General features: G+C 34.2%; 3 protein-coding genes across 9 annotated transcripts; 1 reads left to right on the top strand and 2 right to left on the bottom strand.

Annotated features, from left to right (window-relative positions):
* Positions 1 to 207: 207 nt before the first annotated feature.
* Positions 208 to 16,061, bottom strand: LOC105689849 (epidermal growth factor receptor substrate 15-like 1). Of its 4 annotated transcripts, none has more exons than XM_012407183.3 (14): positions 15,881 to 16,037; positions 14,893 to 14,937; positions 14,430 to 14,663; positions 13,699 to 13,971; positions 13,362 to 13,568; positions 13,096 to 13,259; positions 12,684 to 12,843; positions 9,212 to 9,457; positions 8,515 to 8,577; positions 7,595 to 7,938; positions 7,320 to 7,524; positions 7,083 to 7,208; positions 6,645 to 6,989; positions 208 to 5,747 (listed from the first exon to the last, which is right to left on the bottom strand). In XM_012407183.3, the coding sequence occupies exons 1-14, from the start codon at positions 15,905 to 15,907 to the stop codon at positions 5,007 to 5,009; spliced, it is 3,180 nt and encodes a 1,059-aa protein (XP_012262606.1). In that variant the 5' UTR covers positions 15,908 to 16,037; the 3' UTR covers positions 208 to 5,006. The 4 variants fall into 4 exon arrangements, with proteins under 4 accessions (XP_012262606.1, XP_012262607.1, XP_012262608.1 ...); XM_012407185.4 differs by having other exon boundaries at positions 5,647 to 5,783; positions 15,881 to 16,051; XM_048652212.1 differs by having other exon boundaries at positions 5,721 to 6,085; positions 15,881 to 16,061.
* Positions 9,470 to 12,663, top strand: LOC125500237. Of its 3 annotated transcripts, none has more exons than XM_048652224.1 (8): positions 9,470 to 10,578; positions 10,662 to 10,845; positions 10,940 to 11,108; positions 11,195 to 11,540; positions 11,612 to 11,802; positions 11,865 to 12,046; positions 12,127 to 12,282; positions 12,372 to 12,663. In XM_048652224.1, the coding sequence occupies exons 1-8, from the start codon at positions 10,443 to 10,445 to the stop codon at positions 12,541 to 12,543; spliced, it is 1,536 nt and encodes a 511-aa protein (XP_048508181.1). In that variant the 5' UTR covers positions 9,470 to 10,442; the 3' UTR covers positions 12,544 to 12,663. The 3 variants fall into 3 exon arrangements, with proteins under 3 accessions (XP_048508181.1, XP_048508180.1, XP_048508179.1); XM_048652223.1 differs by having other exon boundaries at positions 10,940 to 11,138; positions 11,624 to 11,802; XM_048652222.1 differs by having other exon boundaries at positions 10,940 to 11,138.
* A 396-nt stretch (positions 16,062 to 16,457) lies between the features above and the next one.
* Positions 16,458 to 18,488, bottom strand: LOC105689786 (PCI domain-containing protein 2). 2 transcript variants are annotated; one of them, XM_012407064.3, is made up of 6 exons: positions 18,338 to 18,488; positions 18,031 to 18,265; positions 17,915 to 17,956; positions 17,706 to 17,827; positions 17,162 to 17,643; positions 16,458 to 17,076 (listed from the first exon to the last, which is right to left on the bottom strand). In XM_012407064.3, exons 2-6 carry the CDS (start codon positions 18,049 to 18,051, stop codon positions 16,562 to 16,564), a joined length of 1,182 nt encoding a protein of 393 aa, XP_012262487.1. In that variant the 5' UTR covers positions 18,052 to 18,265; positions 18,338 to 18,488; the 3' UTR covers positions 16,458 to 16,561. The 2 variants fall into 2 exon arrangements, with proteins under 2 accessions (XP_012262487.1, XP_048508184.1); XM_048652227.1 differs by lacking the exon at positions 17,706 to 17,827.
* Between the last annotated feature and the right edge of the window lie 6 nt (positions 18,489 to 18,494).

Raw genomic sequence — 18,494 nt, 5'->3', positions numbered from 1 at the left:
TCATCATTGATTATTTTTGAAATCTACTATGCATATGTATGTATACAGATGTATGTGAAAATTATTACGCATATAGATATCCTCAATACTTATATTTTCTTTTAATTTTATTGCATGATAGAGTCGATATTTTTAGAGCTTTTTCAAGTTCATGAACTAGCTGACGCATTCATTCATAATCGAAAGCTTGTACAGATTGGAAACATGTTTTTTTGGTGGAGTTCACACTTTTATTAGAACTTCAGTAAACGGGCACTCCCAATTAATAACAGTCAAAACATAACATTCTTATCATCGTTTTTTTAGATTTCAATTTTTTTTTTGTACCTGAACATTGGTGATACAATATTTTTTATTCTTCAACATTTAACAATATGAGGTTACGATTAACTAACTTTCAAATTAATTTGCCTTTCGCCAAAGGACATTTTAATTTGAAAAATATAGGTACATACCAAATATATTTGTGTGTGTATGTGTGTACTATGAGGTATGATATGAATGATTTGATTATAAATGGATACATGAGAAAGACCCAAACATTATTCAATCATTGGTATGCATATCGATCACTTATTCCATAGCAAACATACATTCAAATAAGTCGTGACTACGGCAAATCAAACAGTATTAATTGATTGGTCATGAATTTTAACCGGGGAAGAGAGCAAACAATGATGGAAGTAGAAATTCGAAAACGAAGTGGTTCCAGTTTCGGCTTTTCGATTTTTCTCTCTAAGTGGCAAGTTGTGAGGCCAATTTTAGATTTATACTACCATATACGACGTTCATCGATCGCGCAGAACTTCTTATTCAGATTCTTCGAACAGGATATTAGAATTGGAACATTCATCACGTTGGTAGTGAACAACAACAGATTAATTCTATCGAATGCTAGTCCCGTTTGATTATTTGAAAGAAAAATGCAAGTCCAGTTGATTCATCATTTCTGGTCATTTTTCGGACAGTGACACTTTCATCTGAGTATTATTTTTATTTTTAAGTTGTCGATACACCACTGCGATAACTGAGAATAATTTTGAACCAAAGTAAACAATCATCTGATCATTTCCTTCCTAAATTTTGATGCACGATGTCACTTTAAACCTAAATTTGCTTAGGCGCACATTATGCTGTATTTTTTACTTAACGTTAAATGAAACGATAAATTTCGACTAATGCTTGTGTTTTAATACACAACATTTGTTCTAAACAGATAATACAATACTCTTATCATATATACAGGGATCCTTATAATGTACATACCATTCTTACGATTACATTCGAATAGATTTAAATGTAATAATAAATTTACAGTATAACTTTTATTAAATGATTAATGTTAACGTTATTGTTAATGTTATTATTATGATTTTTTTTCTTCCTTTCGTGTTGTTATTAGCATTATAATGATAGTAATAATAGTTTATATACATTATATCGGCCCATCCTTAAGAATCGGAGGCGGTGAAACCAAAACTAACACAAAGAGTAATGAAAATACAATTGATAGACGATTCCATTGAAGAAACAAAAGAAAACTATTGAAATTAAAATCCATTCAGAGGTATAGAAATTTGAACACCATTATCTTTGGGTCGTAACTAATAATGATATAGCTAATGCTAATTAGAATAATTTCTTGATTAATGTCAAGTGAGAACGATCAACGTCTTTGATACAGATCAGAAGCATCATTAAATCGTATCAATATTTTCGCAGTAACAGTAAAGCCTGATTATGTTTATTTCGCAGAATCTGCCATAAGTATTATTTTGAATCGTAGATTATACGGATAGAACAATCATCAGATACTGAAATTGATACTAGTTAGGACCTTTTCGTTTAAAACAAAAAAGTTTCAGATGCCTATGATTAACATGTGTACATGAAATACATAATCGGAGTCGGATACGTAAAATAAATAAAGTTGGTCATTAACGCACGTAATGAAGAACCCCTTGAAACGTGAAATGCTTCAAAATTGTCGCCGGTATCAAGAGTCAATTACGATGAATTGCGCGAAAACTTTTTTAGTAACTAATAATTTAAGATACGAAGATAATATTTTTAATCCAGGAAAATAAAAAGTAATCTGTCATTGTTTTAATCAAAAATATACATAACGAACAAAAAAAAGTGGTTATCCAATCCATAACTAAACAAGGCAACAGAAAAAAGGTACATGTAAGTAATTGTTTTAACTTTTTCTCCAACTCGAGAATCCAAGTTAAACAAAGAAAATATATAAATAAATATGGGAAATTCCACCTTAATCCGATGATCCAAAAACAGTGACCCTCTTCCATTTTTTCAGCGATATTTTATACGAACGCTCTTATTGTTAGTTCAAAACACTTCTTTGGGTTTTTTTTTCAAATTTCTGTGTTCAGCCGATGGTAGAAAAAATGGTCACTGTTTTTGGTTCAACAAATTAACGTGGAATTCCCGATATGTAGAGTCCATATAGAGCTTTATGTTTATACTGATTGATTATAACGATAAAGCACTCTCCGTTTGATATAAACTTTTTTCCATCATATCGTCTCATAGAACATATTTTTCGTTAGAAATTGTTGGTAGAAGATTTTTCAGATTTTTTTGTACACCAAGAAATAGAAGAAAGCGGATTTTCATCGATACGTTTGTGTATATTGCAATTTACAGACAAAACTATGAAATTCTTCCGAAGGCAAAAAGGACAACGTTACAAACAGACTAGCATTTATGCAAGCAAACACGTTACCTTCACCGCATAATAGAACAGTCGTTTGTGATTGTAGGATGAAAAAAAAATTACAAAAATCTCCCGTTTACGCGTTACAATGAAATATAGATTATTTAAAATATTTTTCATCTTTCATTTATTCTAATGTTATTTCCTTTGTTTTTTTTCTATTATTTCTTCCCGTATTTTCATTCTAAATTTTTACGCTTTTTGTTTTTTTATTCGTTTGTTGGAAATTAAATGTTAGTACAGAATGCTTTATGCCTTTGACTAATATATTCAATTTCTATGATATCCGCCTGACATTATTGTCTTTCCACTAATCTGTGTTTACTATATTTCGATTATATATTATATTTTTCAATCTTTTTTGGTATGCTATAATAGTATATGTATAGTGTAAAAGCACGTTATGATATTATTATTTACTTCAGGGGCATACAGTATACCTATGTATATGAAGCAATGAATGACACGTATTTGGCTCAGAAAGTTCCTTGATAATATGGGAACACATCAATATGTTATAATATTTTCGACAGAGCTCATAATTATACATATATCAAATTCTGAAATTCTAACGCTTTTGATTGAGTCCCAAAAGTGAATAATGAGAATACGAATAGGTTGAATTTTAAGCACCATCAGCTTCAACACCGTCGTTTTTCATGCCAAAATTAGCACGATTTTTCACAAAGCATTCCTCTGAAGCATAATATAATGCGATGCGAGCATTGAAATACTGAGGCAAAGTTGTTTATGCCTATTGATGAGTGAACAGCCTAACACATGTCATACAGAACTTATTTAAATATTGGACTGTACATATATAATGAACGAGTAAGTTACGTGAGAGAATAACGAATTTTAGAATTTTTAAGGTTTTCTTTTCCTCAACATTTGGCCAATATCCCCTGGTAGCGTGGAAATGAAATCTATAATTTGTTATAAGCCACAACAAAAGTCCCTCAGAAGTTATAAATATATAGTTTTTTTTTATTCAATTACACGATATATTGCTTTGATTTCACAAATTTATCAAAACACAGTAACGAGAATGAGGAAAAAACCTTCACAAAGAAAAAAAAGAATGATATTTGCACGAAAGCTATTGTTCTCAAATATTGATTATAACGATTGACGTTGTAACAAAACCATTGACAAATTTATATTAATATTTTATTCTTCTCTAATCTGCATCGATGCATGTTATTTATGGTCCAGTCCTTGAGATATAATCGTGCACATTAGATAGCTTTTTTGGAGAATAATGTTTATGAAAATTTAACATAGTACAGTGTAGTCTACATCGTGATTCAAGTATACAGAATAATGCTGTTAACGAATAAAGTGATATGGCAACGATAACAATAGTTTAATTTCTAGCATCTCCATACACTATTACGCACCGAATATTGATTAAAAATATCAAGTCCCCAATTACTTTGAACGGTGTAGCAACAGACGATGTATGGATAAAGAATTGTAGAATTATTTGGTATTCTTTGGGGAACAATAACTTTTTCATGTGTTTGTCCTTGAATTGAAAGCGTTCGTATCAATAAGACCAACATGCCATAGATCATGCGACTCAACGCAGATGACACATTCGGTTATACCTTCATTGTTTTAACTGCAAATCAATTGCGACAATAATCTGACTTGCTGAGACTTGAGAGGACTGGCTGTTGAATCGAATTCCGCTTGGTGAGTCAATGGAGTCAAAATAAGAGTAAAAAATGAATTTTGATTTTGAAAATAACAAATCAGATAAGTATTCTACTTGTAATAAGTGATTAGTCACAGTTAAACTAGTTTCACTTGGTATTCATCTGAACTCAGAGTGAAGTTTTTTGGTGGCTGAAAAGTTGCAGCGTAACTTTGTAGCGTGTCATAATCTCATGAAAGAAGCACCTTTAGCATGTATCTGTGATCATCGCATAGCTCGATGAACAACTAATCGAATTTCGTTTTTTTTTTCGAATTCACAGACAGAGTTCAACAGGGAATGATATTAATTTATGTTGACAGTTGTTTCGATTGCCTATTTTTACTATACTGAAATCGAAATTCAGAGAATGTAATTTATAAGAATTCCAGGTAAATCTATTACTTTAAATATTGAATTGAAGGGTTGAAACTGAGGAGTTTGTTTTTCTAGCAAAAAAACAAATACAAATTGAAATCACTGTATCTCATAGCAACAAAGAGAAATAATTTTTGAAACCATGATATTTGAATTAATGGGATGAAATAAGTTGCTTCAATTGCTAACGTCTTAAAGTTTACCAGATTTTTCTTGTCTAGAAAGTTCTATAGCACGAGCTAAGTCCGCGTCTTCTTGTTCTCGACGTCTACGTCTTTCCTCTTCAGCTTTCAAGCTTTGTTTCGCGGCTAATGCCAACTGTTCTTCCTCAGTTAACATGATAGATCCGCTATTACCATTCCACGTTTTATTGTGTCGATTTTTTTTATCACCGAATGAAAGTTTATCTTTGAAAACGTGCGTAAAATCTAAGCTGGACTTTTTGCTTGACTTTTCAGCAGAAGATAACTTACTGGTAAACGCGTCGTTGATATCGTTCGTTTTAGATTTTGGATCAACAAAATTGTTTGCAAAATCAGCTTCAAAAGCTCTAGTATTTTTGTTAGAATCTGAAAAAGCGCTTCCAAAATCTGTATCAAATGTCTTTATTACCTTGTCGGTTTTGTGTTTTGTTGACGGAAATGTGTTTGAAAAATCAGAATCAAAACCTTTTGGAAATGAATCTTTGCCCGAAAACCTTGAATCGGCTTCATATCCAAAAGGATCGAGCTTACCAGTACCAACGATTTTTTTGTTCGCGTTCGCATCCTCTATTTCGTCTTGGAATGGATCTGTGATATTGAACGGATCCTCGTATCTGTAGTCTCGGAATGGATCTTCGGTGAAGTCTGGAAGTTTCGGAGCTGATGTTGCCGTTGTTAGTGGCCTGCTGGCTGGTCTCGGCGGTGCCAGTCGACTAGGAACTGGTTCTGGCTGAAGCATTTTTTGTCACTAGTAAGTTTTGGTTTACTGAAAAGTTAAAGAGAGAAAATGCGGGAACCGCTGGTTATCATCTGGTGCCATCCGACTGCTGCTGGAAAACAACGCTACAAACATAATAATAAATCAACACGCATTGACCACATCGACAACAGAATTTCAAGAGAATAAGAATAAGTAATGTTAACCATAGTTAACAAAAATTGACCGCTGTTATCGAGTGATCTATGTATGCTGTATAAATGAATAAATTGATAAATAAATAAAACAGGCTTGCGGCATGCTCCAGGAGTCAGGTCAGTGGACAAACTGAAAATTGTAACAGCTTCTACCTAAATACAAAATAAAACAAAATCAACAATTAATATTAAATACAATTGTATGTATGTATATGTATATGTGAATACATATTTCATAAGTCATCACCAGAAATTATGTAACTACTATAAAGGCATTACTTGAAAAGTTAAAAAATAAGTGTAATAAACTGTCATTCGCAGACTGCAGCTATGCATTATCATTCATGAGTTAATACCATCAGAATGGAACGTATTAACTTTTCAATTAATGTTACTTACAATATCTAGATAATAATTCAGACCGAATAAGATACTGTGCAGAGGGGTCGAGAATTGGTAAATTTTAGAGGACGGTAGAATTTGTGGGAACACTTCACAAAGTAGAATAAAACTGTTTAACGTACAAAACAAATGAAAAACTATTCACGTTGTGACTTTAAAATTGGATAGGCTATTAAGTAATTCGATAGGAGGTATGTGTAGAAAAAAAACCTTTGATTCGTTAACTAAAATTTGAACATAGAATTAAAAAAACATGCTCCGAATTTTGAAACGAAGCTCGTACCATGGAATGGGATAAAAGTGAACTCACCTTTGCATCGAAGTTGGCAAAATCAGCAAAACCAGCATTAAAAGAAGTAGATGTGGTAAAAGCAATTTCGTTGTTGTTGTTTGCTACTGGCAGTTGTGCAGCGAATGGATCTGAATTCGCATTAACGAAGGGATCTGGAGTCGGAGAAGGCGTAGGCGGAGCAGGCGCAGCACGCATGGGACCCATGCCAAGCCCGCCAGAAGGGGCTTGCGAAGGTCTGGGAGGTGCTGGTCTTGGCGGCGGTTGTTTAGCTTTTTTAGGAGGTAAAGCTGGACTTGGGCTTTCTGGACGAACCGGAGCGTGTAGATTTGCAAATGGATCATCACCGAACGGATCTTTTACGGCCTGTAATAATATAATATATAGTGTTTGTAGCGAGGGTAAATTATGATGGTAATAAGATTAACGAAACTGATTATAAATAAACGTGTACGACACCTGCGCTCCTACCGCTGCTGGTGACTTGGAATTACTTCTTTTGCCATCTCCAAAGGGATCAAAGGGATCTTGTTTTCCACCATTTCCGTTATTGAATCCTGAGAACGGATCATTCGCAAATTGCTCCTACATGAAAATTGAAAAAAAAAAGGAATTAATTTCCAATTATTTGATGTTTTATTCCAAAAATCCATATGATAAGAGAATGTGATTGAGGTCTAAATTTAGTGTACTTACAGCATTTGGCTGTGAATTGAAAGCATTTCCGAATGGATCCGCATCTTGGGCGCCAAAAGCTTCTTTCCCTTTATTCGACGTAAACGGATCTTGGTTCTCAAATCCAGAAGAATCACTGAGTCCATTTGCACTTGAAAAAGGATCGCCATTCTTCTGTTCAAATCCATTAACTTTGGTTGGACTTTGATCGTCGTCCACTTTGAAGCTGGAAGTGTAAAGTTGATTACCTAATGAGGACCGACATGAGTGAAGTCAATACACAGAATTTTACAAACCGTTCATCTTGAAAATCTGGCTCAAATCGAAGACTAGCGTCGGGAACAAGACTTGCATCTGCAGCTGCTAAAGCTGAATCATACAACGCTATGGCATCGGTCATTTGTCTCTGCTGTTCCTCCAAATGAGTAATTTTTACTTTTGCCTGGCTGATTTGCAATTGAGTATCTTGCAAGTTTTTCGTCAATTCGTTCAGCTGATCTTTACTTTTTACTTGTTGCTGTTCTAATTGTTGTTCTTCTAATCGAAGACCTTCAAGCTCTTGTCTCTTAGAACTAAGCTCATCTTCTTGGGTTCGAAGAACGGATTCTTGCTCCTCTGCCTGTTGACGGAGTTTATCTACCTTTTTGTAGAAAAATATAACATTGATTACCACTATTCATAGCATCTGAAACATTAATCGCCTGATAATAAGATTCTTAGAATATCATGAGAAATTCTAAAATGATTCTAAAGGGGATCTTTCTGTATTTGAAATTAAACAACATCCTAAATTGAATCTGGTTTTTTGATCACTTCCTGAACTTCTTGATGCCCGAAAATAAAGTTATGCCGCATGACTATTTATTTTCAATTGGAATGCCGATGATGCATGCTAAACATTAAACGCACTAGCATTATGAAATGAGATGATAATTAGCAGGCTCGAGCTAAAGTACGTTTCATATCCATTAATTGCGATTATGAGGAGTGCATTGGGCTTTTTTTCACCGATTTTGGGATTATAATGAAAATGCTATAATGTCGAAAATTTCTAATAGCGAGGGATTCGTTATGAAAATAATAAAATCACACGAAGCATTCCATACACAATATAATATGCTATAGTATGAGTTATGAAACGTATTCATAAATTTTACATGCTAAACAATGAAATACATTATTGTTTAGTAAAAAAAATGTAAATTGTTTAGTATACCTTTTCTTGTTCCTCCCGAATCTCGTGCTCGATCTCACTCAACTCTTTATCTACATCAGCTCTCTACAAGCCAAAAACAAAAACAAAAAAAAAAAGAAAAGTAACGAAACCAAATCATAAAAAATGCAGTCTTTATTTAGATCTTCTTAAAAAAATCATTTGTTTGGTAGATGATTGAATATAGTAATGCTGAGGTCAAATAAGTAGAAGACGAAAGGAATGAAGCTACACATCATCAATCAAAAGACATTCAACACAAGTCTATCATACATATTGTGAACTATCATAATATTGTGCATAAAAATAAAATTTTTAAATTCTACTAGTAATAAATGAAGAAATTGAGTGGCATAAGATAATGTGATTTGTCGAGACAAACAATATTATTAAAGAAAGCGTCGATCATTGGGAATCAGTCTTACTTTCGATTACTGGATTTCTGTTTCTGTTTGGATCCAGTAAATCAACTTATCATTCAAACATTTGCCAGAATTGTAATGTATTGAAAGTCTTTCTTTTGAAATACACTTTCATGTTATTGCTATACCACTCCATTTTTTAACTGATATTAAGACGTTGCACATACAAAAGCTAAGCGATACAATCAATAGACAAGCCAATCGTTAATGCGGAAATGTGAAAAAGGTTAATTTTTTCATCATCATATCTGACGAAAAGATAAGTTGTGTACACATACCTGTGCTTTCAAATCATTGAGCCTTTTCTGGGCTTCTCCTTTTTGGTTTTCTAATTGCTTCAAGGTTGCAGCCAAGGTATCCAGTTCACTTTGAAGGCTTTTAATCTCTCCATTTTTTATCTTAATGTCAGCTTCCTTTTGCGCAATATCTTGCTCCATGGTGTGCCTTTCACGCACAAGCTCAGCTATGTCTTTGCTTATCATATCCAGCTCTGGGTTTGAATATCCTGACACATTATTATTTTCCTGAAAAAATGATAAAATGATATGGTATAAGATGCGATGAGAACAGTTCAAGCTAAGCAGAAAGCGTCAGGAAATACAGTGACAGTTGAGATGTTTGTAATTTTGTTATCTACGCTCTGGTAAATTCAGATAATTATGTGACCAGCAACGATAAACTAAAAACATCGACTTCAATTATGGAAATATCCTTATTTATTTTTCAAATAATTTTCAATGAATGGTAACATTTTTTTGAGACCCAAGATTCAACAGCCGTTTTTTAGTTTTATTTATAGTATATTCCGTCAAAGTTTTTTGTTGTGACATACTATCCTCGAATTTTGGGTGAAGTTCTTTGGAGTACTTCTTCGCATGATTAATTTTTTCAAAACTTTGTCTTCGTACTCTTCCTGTGATTTTTTGAAATTCAGTATCTACAGGTGTGTTATACTGTTCAATCTTTCCATTTGAGTTAGTAGAATGTTTTTTTGAAACAAGTGATTGCATGTCGAGTTTGTGATTTTTATTGATGGTGTCATCCGAAATGAAGATGAAATTGTCATCATTTAATTGACGCATACGAAATTCTCTCTTATACTCATTTATAGGCTTTGGGTAAACTCTTCCGAGGCAATCTTTGCCATACAAAGCTTGCATTCTAACTCTACGTGCTTCCTCCCGTAACTTCTTCAAGTATAAACAGTTTCTATTTTTCTGTTCTTGAAGGGCAGTCATTAGTGAACTGTGATATAATAATGGTGTTAAGACTTCGATCGAATTACTCAAGTCTACATACTCTTTGCGCACACCATTATTTGACATTGACTGACACATGTTCAAAATATATTTCTATTGTCCACCAAAATCTGATTACAAATTACACAACAGGACTTTATAAATTCATACCAAATTCAAAAAATAAAATCAAAAAAGAATGAAAGTTAGGGTACCTAAGAATAAAACACAATCGGTAAAAAATGGATGGAAATTAACGACCTGAAGGACAATGAATATAGGAATAGCCCTCTTTTTATTAATAATCATGCCAAATATAGCAATAAGTTTTGATGTTAGCAAGAAACTGAAGAGTAAATCTGAGAAACTAAAAAAGAAAATGAAAGACCTAATGGGCAATAAAAAAGGTATTCCATCTGTAAATTCATTAACTAGGTTGCCCAAAAATTTGGTTACAAAGTGTCAAATCATATAAATGACTTGATTCAAGGTGATGAATTACTGTTGGATATCAATGAACTTGAATACCCTGGAGCAAATGAATCGCTGAGAGAGATACACCGTAAACAGTGGTTGGAATACTACGAATGCTTGAAGGACAGATATGTGAAGGCAGGATCTGCCAAAACAATGTATCCGATATCAATTATGGCCCTCGAGGGCACATTTGTAGAGTAATGAGCTTGCCACAATGTCGAAAATTTCTATATTCGTAATGAGTAAAAGATGATTTGTGGATGGCAAACGTAATAAAAAATGTTTCAACAGATTAGAATGCAGTATATGTATTTCACCGGCCGAAACACATATGATTGAATCAGTAGATTGGTACTTCAATAGCAGCAGAAACAGCAGCAATGCCAATGAGATTGTGGAACTGACAGAACACACGCTAATCTCACCAGATGATAAGAGTTTGCTGATGTACAACATCCAAGTAACCAAAGAAAACCCACCTATAAATTTGGTGAGTTTCAACCATATATTCAAATTGAAAAACTTGAATTTTTTATTCAAATATAGGTTGACCAAGCAGGCCAATATTGGTGCAAGCTAGGCAACACCATAGCACCATCATACTTTGTACACGTGGATAACGGTTCAGAACCAACCCAAACGGTTCGGCCCAATGAGGCATCGAAAGCTGCTCATGCTTCACAGCCTACAATCATATCACGCTGCAATTTAAAAGCCTACTCTTCTTGGACAGAATGGACGGAGTGTTCGACATGCAATAGAGTAGGAAAAAGAATGAGATATGGCTATTGTACTATTTCATTAATTGAGTATTCGGCAGATGAACAAACTTTCGATGGGAATACGAGACGATCGGGTACCCGTCCAAACTTTCACATCAATAAAAGAGATGGTAAGTTCTCAATCATTTTGGAATCAATAACGACATCGTTGGCTATTGAGATTGCTCAATAAAATTGCCAGCTAAACTCACAGTTGAAGACGATATACCGAGAACAGAGAAGGATTCAAACGAGATAATGGCTTTGGCAGAAGCCATTCTCCCGGTATTTAGAAACAAATTGCCTTGCAGATCAGAACAAACGCCAAAAGTGATACAAGATCTGGAAGAAATAAAGAACCGTAAAACTGAAATAATGGTCCAATTTTGCAAGGTATACTTCATTATATTATCTGCTGAGTCCTGAGATTATAAAATTTTCCACCATTTTTTCAGGTAAAATGCCAAAAAAATGTCATCTTTGAGGTACGTGATGAAACCGGCGAAGTACTAGAGAGTGCAAATAACAGCGCAGGTATCTACTCGATGCTTCAAGGATACCCTGAACCACCACCAATCACAACACGCATAACAACTTACGAAAAACACGGTAAAAAAGCGACATTGAAATGTCCTGGGTAAGACACTAGATAATTCAGACGATTTGTATTAACGCCGGCGCTGGTTTTCACACAGTGTTTTCTTTTACTTTTTCAAGTAATCTCAATACAGATGCACCAGTTATTTGGCAAATAAGAAATAAGATAGTAAACCCAATACTCATAGCGGAGCAAACAAAAAACAGGATTTACGTCAGTACGACAAATGAGTTGATAATTATGAAACTACTTTTTGCTGATGCGAATATTTACAGGTATTTTGACACGAAGATACTATTAAAATTGAACAATCGAACTGACGAGGAAAGCTAATTGAATTTCAACATTTATTGACAATCTCTAGTTGTTGGCAGACCGGAGAGCTAGCTGGTACTATAAGACTGGAAGTAACACAAGATATAGAAATTAAATTTGATCATCACGTATTCATGGTTGGGGCGATTTTAATACTCAGCGTATTTCTGTATGTATTTTGGAGAGCCTTTAAAGGTCGGAAACGTATTACCAAACATTAATGCCTTGGAGTTGTGACCTAATAGTGTTTCAAGATATTGTAGCTCAACTGTGGTATAAAGTCACTATTTACCGTTAGCAGAATAAAAAAAATTGAAAAAAAAAGAGGAAAATATTTACATATTCTCAGTATATTACTCACCACAACATTATCTGTCAGCTTTCTCAACGAAGGTGGCATCATTTCAGGTGTTAGCGAAGCTGGTGGATCGATACCTCTCAGCTTCTGCTTAATAAGCCACATCGACAAAGCAAATTGTTCCTTGTTTAGTTTACCGCTTTGACAAATGTCGCAGAGCCCCCTGTTACAAGTGGGAAACAAAAATAAAAAAGACTCAAATACTAACACTTGTGTTACCTTCGACTGACAGTCACACAATCAACAGAAGACATTTCACGACAAAGTTCGTCTTTGATTTCATTCGAGTCTAACCCATATCGGTTTCAACAATGAATGAAAACAGAGATTCTGATATTTATACAGACGATCTATGCCTGTGCCAAAATTTCGATGCTATGGGCAAAAAAATTTATTTTTTCTCAAAACAACTTACCAGACATGAGCCAGAACGGGTTGTTGCAGTCCACTCTGCAAAAAAACATCCTTTATTTCAGATCCGGACACAAACCCATCCATGTCCATGTCTGCTTGTGCGAAGAGTTTGTCCGCTGCAGCTTGATCTTCAGCTGACACTACCCAATGTGGAGTAACAGATGCCTTGAACAATCGATAAAATTAGCTTCCTCAAATGCCAGGTAATTATCTACTAAGGACGAGTGACTTTCAAGTGAGATTTTATTTGATCGACTAAAAACATACCTTCACAGGATCTAAGCCAACAAGATTATTTGGTGCAGGTACAGTAGGTAAGGGTGGAATTGGTGGCGGAGCCCCAACCATGGATGGAACTGGAGATTTGGAAACTGGTGCCATGATTTCTTTTCTTTTGCCTGGTGGAAGCAATTCTGGTGGGAGCATGCTGGGAATAGCATATTTCTCGAGCGCTTTGTAGACCAAATGCATTGCCTGTATAACAAGAATAACAACAGCAGTGAAAATAATGAAGAGAATTCTCAGAGTCTCTTAATTCGAGTGAAAATCGTGAATCCATCAAACTAATCTTGCTAGCAATGTGTTTATAATATGAATAACTTACGATAACGAATTCATGCCTATCTAGCATTCCATCTTTATCCATGTCAGCAAGGTCCCAAATTTTGCCGAGAGTATCTAGAGGAAGTTTACTATCCATAAGAACACCTTTTACTTTATTGCCTGGGATGAATCCCTTGACGGGTTGTAAGCTATCGAACAGTTGATCATATTTTGCACGTTCTGTTGGATTTATCGACCAGTCTCCATTACTTATAGATGTTATAACCGCTGGGGATACCGGCTTGGTTTTTTGTGGAATGACCGGAATTTCGCCCTATAAAAATATCGTTTTGGTTGAATGAAATTTTATCTGAACAGCATTAAATATCTTTTGAAATAGACTATAATGAATATATAATAAATATATTCCAATGTGCAATACAATTATCAAACTCATTAATTAGGCGAGAAGCTACTCTCTTGAGATTATAACATTTGAATGTGGCTGATAGTTGAGAAAATTGTGGAATTTGGTTTTATATAACATATACTTTCATGGGGGAATACATGCTCTGCTGCGTATCATTTAAACACAGTAATATAAAATCCAGGTTGGAGACTGATAAAATAATAAACAGTTTATTGTTGAATGATTAAATTTCGCGATCAATAGGCTCCAGATTTTACGGTAATGATTTATATTTATTATTTCAACAGAGCTATCTAATTGTAATCGATATGATTAAAACATTTATGACGCTAAAGTATTGGAATGAATGTTGCAAAACCCACCATTTTTGGTGGAGCTGTTTCCAAGCTCAGATTGGTCATGCTCAAATCACGACCAGCCTGTGCTAGAGCACAAAGTTTTAGTGCTACAAAAAGTCCCGATTTGTCCAGCGAACCCCGAGACTGTGGATCAGCCATATCCCATATTTTACTAAGAACAACATCGCTCAGCTGAGATTTTTTCAAAAATCTGGCTGCCTCCATCGCCCCAATTCTGCCGTAGCCATTAGGGTCCACCTTTGAAGAATTAATCAGCTTGTAGAATGTTTTTATTAATTTTCAGTAATTTTCTCATTATTATGAGTATAAGAAATATGAATTAGTGTCTGGAATCACAAATAATCCATAACGCCACAAAATTTTGTACAAAGCAAAAGACTTAATAAAAAGTTTATTATAAATAACTAACAAAATATTGAAGGAAGTAGTGAGTAGTGCGGATATAAGAAATATAATTATAGTTTACCTGGTGATAATAGGCCTCATATATGGCGCTGTGGCTCCCAGCCACCTGTAATGGTTTTTATTTCATTGATTTAATATTGCATGTTGGTAATCTCATCTCAAAATTACACAACTAAATTTTAATTGTAGCATATAACTTTGGCATTATGAATAAATTTGAATAACTCAGTAAGAGAAATTAGTTTTTATCAAGTAATGTTTAATTCATGTAATTACAACTGAGTGATTACTATCAACTAACAGCATGCGGAATTTACTTTCCATGGATATTAGTTGATATAATTTCAAATAGCTATGACGAAAAAGTTTTCTCAAAACTAGAATAATTGATATGGAATTTTGCAGGTGACACAAATATTTGAAGGCCATAAAAAAGACCGAAAAATTTGGAGTACACTTCCAATCTTTAGATTGAATAGTGTTTTTTATCAACAGGAAATGAGATAGTTGTACAGAAGATAACATTTGAAGCAAGGGAACCACATCTTGTTTGAGAAATGTCATCTACTGCATTTTAGATTATCAAAATTTTTTATGGCCCTAAATTATGTATCAGCGAGAATAGAACAGGGGGATGATTGATCGACTTGTACTTGTCTAAGAACTGTCAAAAATCTATCATCAGATGAGGTAAAAGGGGTGTGCGTTGTAAAAGTTCGCCATTTTTCCATACTTCTGCTAATGGAAGTTATGTTGAGAACATAAAATTATGTGGATTTTGGACGATAGTTTTGTGAGAAGTCTTCATAAAACCACGGATCAGATAATCTGAGTGTTGAATAAACAAACGAAATTTTAGAATCGCATTGATGTTGTCACGGGTGGCCAGAGCAGCCGCGGAGAAAATCAATTCTTGGGATAATAATCACACATTGGTCATCGAATTGTTCTTAATAATATAACGCAGTATATATAGTATCACTTCGCATACAATAATTAACTCGCAATCATCGTTAATAATGTTAAAAAATGTAAAAAATCTCCTATACCTGCGTAGGTGACGGCAAGGCGGCCATACTTGCATTGAATACTGACTAAATTTTGATTGGTCGCGGTTCATAGGCCCATAACCAATAAGGCCCCTAATCAATAGTACGTCATTTTAACGATTTTCGCCAATTTAATAATTAACTTTAATAAGATTAATTCTCTTGATAAATACTAATTCTTATTTTATCACATGATTAGTTCAAAAATTATGTTCTACGTTCGACCAATACGACACACGGAACCAAATTACATGTCGCTCTCACGATCGATACATTAAATTCAAATGTCACTAAAAATTTTCTGCAGAATTCCGTGGCGCAAAAAAGTTCAAATATTCAGGTCACTAATAGAATTCACAACTTATTTTCAATAAAACCTTTTCACTAACTGACGTATCATGCACGGATCAGTTGATTATTAAAACGGTATTGTTTACGTACATTCCATTGAAATTTTTACATATGTATGTACGCCGAGTATTATTTTTCACGATATTATTAGAATGGATCTGGCAATCGTGGTATTACCTTTTTCGGGATTTATTTTGCATCGTACGCAAATGAAAATAACAATACATAGTTTGAACAATATTGATATTTAATAGCAAGTTTTAGGTATAAAATATACAATTAACAACTTAACATTATCATCATACTAACCATTACATATTCTATTGGAACTTAATTCAATGAGGATAATTGTGGGAAAGGGTTCTGTTTGGAAATCACTAATTTTTTATGCTGGTGAGAAATGTAGCCTTTAATTTTACCCTCAAAAATTAAATTTGCGACCAAACATTCAGTTTCGTCCATATCGACATCCTCAACTCCATACATTTGAAGAGCAGCTAATAGGCTTTCAACAGGAATTCGATAAGTTCCCATTACAAGATAAACTTTCTTAAACAAGTTTCTATATGTGATTAATTTCAATTTTTCAACTATCAAATAAATTCCGGCACTAATAAAGAAGATTTCGTGCTTGTTCATGACTTGTTCCAAGCTATGCAAGTTCCCACGTTTTACAGCCTCGACTATTTCCCAAAACTCCATCAAATTGTACTTTTCCAACAAGGATTTTTTGGGCATGTAACCTAATAGCATTTTTACAGGAACTAGATAAGTCAATATAAGGCGTTTGTTTTTCGACGACTGTTTGTGACAATGTTCGAATGCGTATGTCAGATATTCGTCAGCTGCAAGAAAATTATTGAAATTAGGAATTACTTAACGCCTATAAATCTTAATTTACGATTGATACTATAAACAACCTAATCTTACCAGCCTTGTAATTGCTGTCAAACATAGCTTTCCGACCTACAAAAAATTTGTACGTAATTTGCTGCGCCAGCGCAAACTGATCTTTGAATGCCGATGACTCTATTGCTCTGATCAAAGGCCGACACAAATGAAGTTTATTTATACGAAAGTAGACTTTTAGCAGTTGATTGACCAGCGCCAACATCCCCCATCTCTTCGTATCATCTTCGGAGCTCCTATTGTCAGCTGCGCAAATTCGAAAGCAGCCCATTAAACATTCCGCACATTTTTCAAGCACTTCTCCAGGCTTTTGATTTTTGCTAGACTTTACTGCTTCCGCCCTCACAGCTAGCCGCCTCAAATCCAGGCACATTGAATTCATTACAGGTAACATCCAATTTTCGTCCTTCTGTATTTGAAGTATCTTTATTAGAGATTGAACAGCACCACTTTGATGAAGATATGTTGTGTAAGGATCGTCTTCATTTATTGATGATAAAACCCTGGAAATTTATTCATGAAAATCGATACACAGTGTGATTACCAGTAATCTTATCATATGTACTTAATGTGATGTAGAACGAGATTGTCAAAAGGAGGTGTCAAATGTTCCATTGCTCTTGTCATTGCAGTCTCGGTTCTGAGTTGAGGATTCAAAGCATGAGCATGATTAAGTGAGAGTAGGTCCTAGGAGAAGAATATGTAAAATGAAAATAAACTTCACGCCACAAGATATTTCAATGAGCCATTAATAATTCTAGAAAAGTCATTTACAGCGAGGGCATCTCCATCCTGATTCGACCATCCATGCCGGAGCTGTATATAAACAAAATATAACCTTAGAATCTTGCGAAGTTTTTGCCTGATCTATCAGTGAAATCGTTGGTTACCTGCATTATGTAAGAGTCCATATCGAATTTATAGTCTTTGGAGACCTGAAAAATATTTATTTATTTGAAAAAACCAGAAATTCTCAAACAAAACACACGTTCACTGCGAAGATACATATATTATGTATTGAATTCACAAGAGATGCAACCCATGGTGGAAGAACTTCATACTTCCACTGTTAAAAAAGTAGATGGAGGTAATCCAAGTGGTATTACACCATGCTACAATCCAAAACTGCAACAATAGAGAATTCAATTTTATTCGATTGTTGATGACTGTTGGCAATGGGAAGTTTGCCGCAATCACCTTCTCCCATTTGACGGTAGAGTAATACAGAAGAAGTACAGAAATTTCATCTCAAATTCAATCTTTCTCCATGAGTGTTCCCTGGTTTTTATGAAGTTTGACTTCAATTCAAATTCGACGGTTACTCAAAACATAAAGCCAGTACATTGATGCAAAT

This window comes from Athalia rosae, chromosome 3, assembly GCF_917208135.1.
Source record: "Athalia rosae chromosome 3, iyAthRosa1.1, whole genome shotgun sequence".
NCBI classification, from domain to species: Eukaryota; Metazoa; Arthropoda; class Insecta; order Hymenoptera; family Athaliidae; genus Athalia; species Athalia rosae.
This window is presented reverse-complemented; position numbering and strand designations above follow the sequence as displayed.

What these genes read in the sequence shown, in the direction of transcription:
- LOC105689786 (XM_012407064.3), bottom strand. Translation starts at nt 18,051, where the DNA reads ATGGACTCTTACATAATGCAG. An exon ending in TGGACTCTTACATAATGCAG is followed by an intron (nt 17,957 to 18,030) that starts GTAACCAACGAT and finishes GTTTATATACAG; the next exon opens with CTCCGGCATGGATGGTCGAA. An exon ending in TGACAGCAATTACAAGGCTG is followed by an intron (nt 17,077 to 17,161) that starts GTAAGATTAGGT and finishes ATTTTCTTGCAG; the next exon opens with CTGACGAATATCTGACATAC.
- LOC125500237 (XM_048652222.1), top strand. Translation starts at nt 10,443, where the DNA reads ATGAATATAGGAATAGCCCTCTTTTTATTAATAATCATGCCAAATATA. An exon ending in CCTAATGGGCAATAAAAAAG is followed by an intron (nt 10,579 to 10,661) that starts GTATTCCATCTG and finishes ACTTGATTCAAG; the next exon opens with GTGATGAATTACTGTTGGAT. An exon ending in TCACATCAATAAAAGAGATG is followed by an intron (nt 11,541 to 11,611) that starts GTAAGTTCTCAA and finishes TAAAATTGCCAG; the next exon opens with CTAAACTCACAGTTGAAGAC.
- LOC105689849 (XM_012407183.3), bottom strand. Translation starts at nt 15,907, where the DNA reads ATGGCCGCCTTGCCGTCACCTACGCAG. An exon ending in ATGAGGCCTATTATCACCAG is followed by an intron (nt 14,664 to 14,892) that starts GTAAACTATAAT and finishes AATTCTTCAAAG; the next exon opens with GTGGACCCTAATGGCTACGG. An exon ending in TCAATTCACAGCCAAATGCT is followed by an intron (nt 7,209 to 7,319) that starts GTAAGTACACTA and finishes ATTTTCATGTAG; the next exon opens with GAGCAATTTGCGAATGATCC.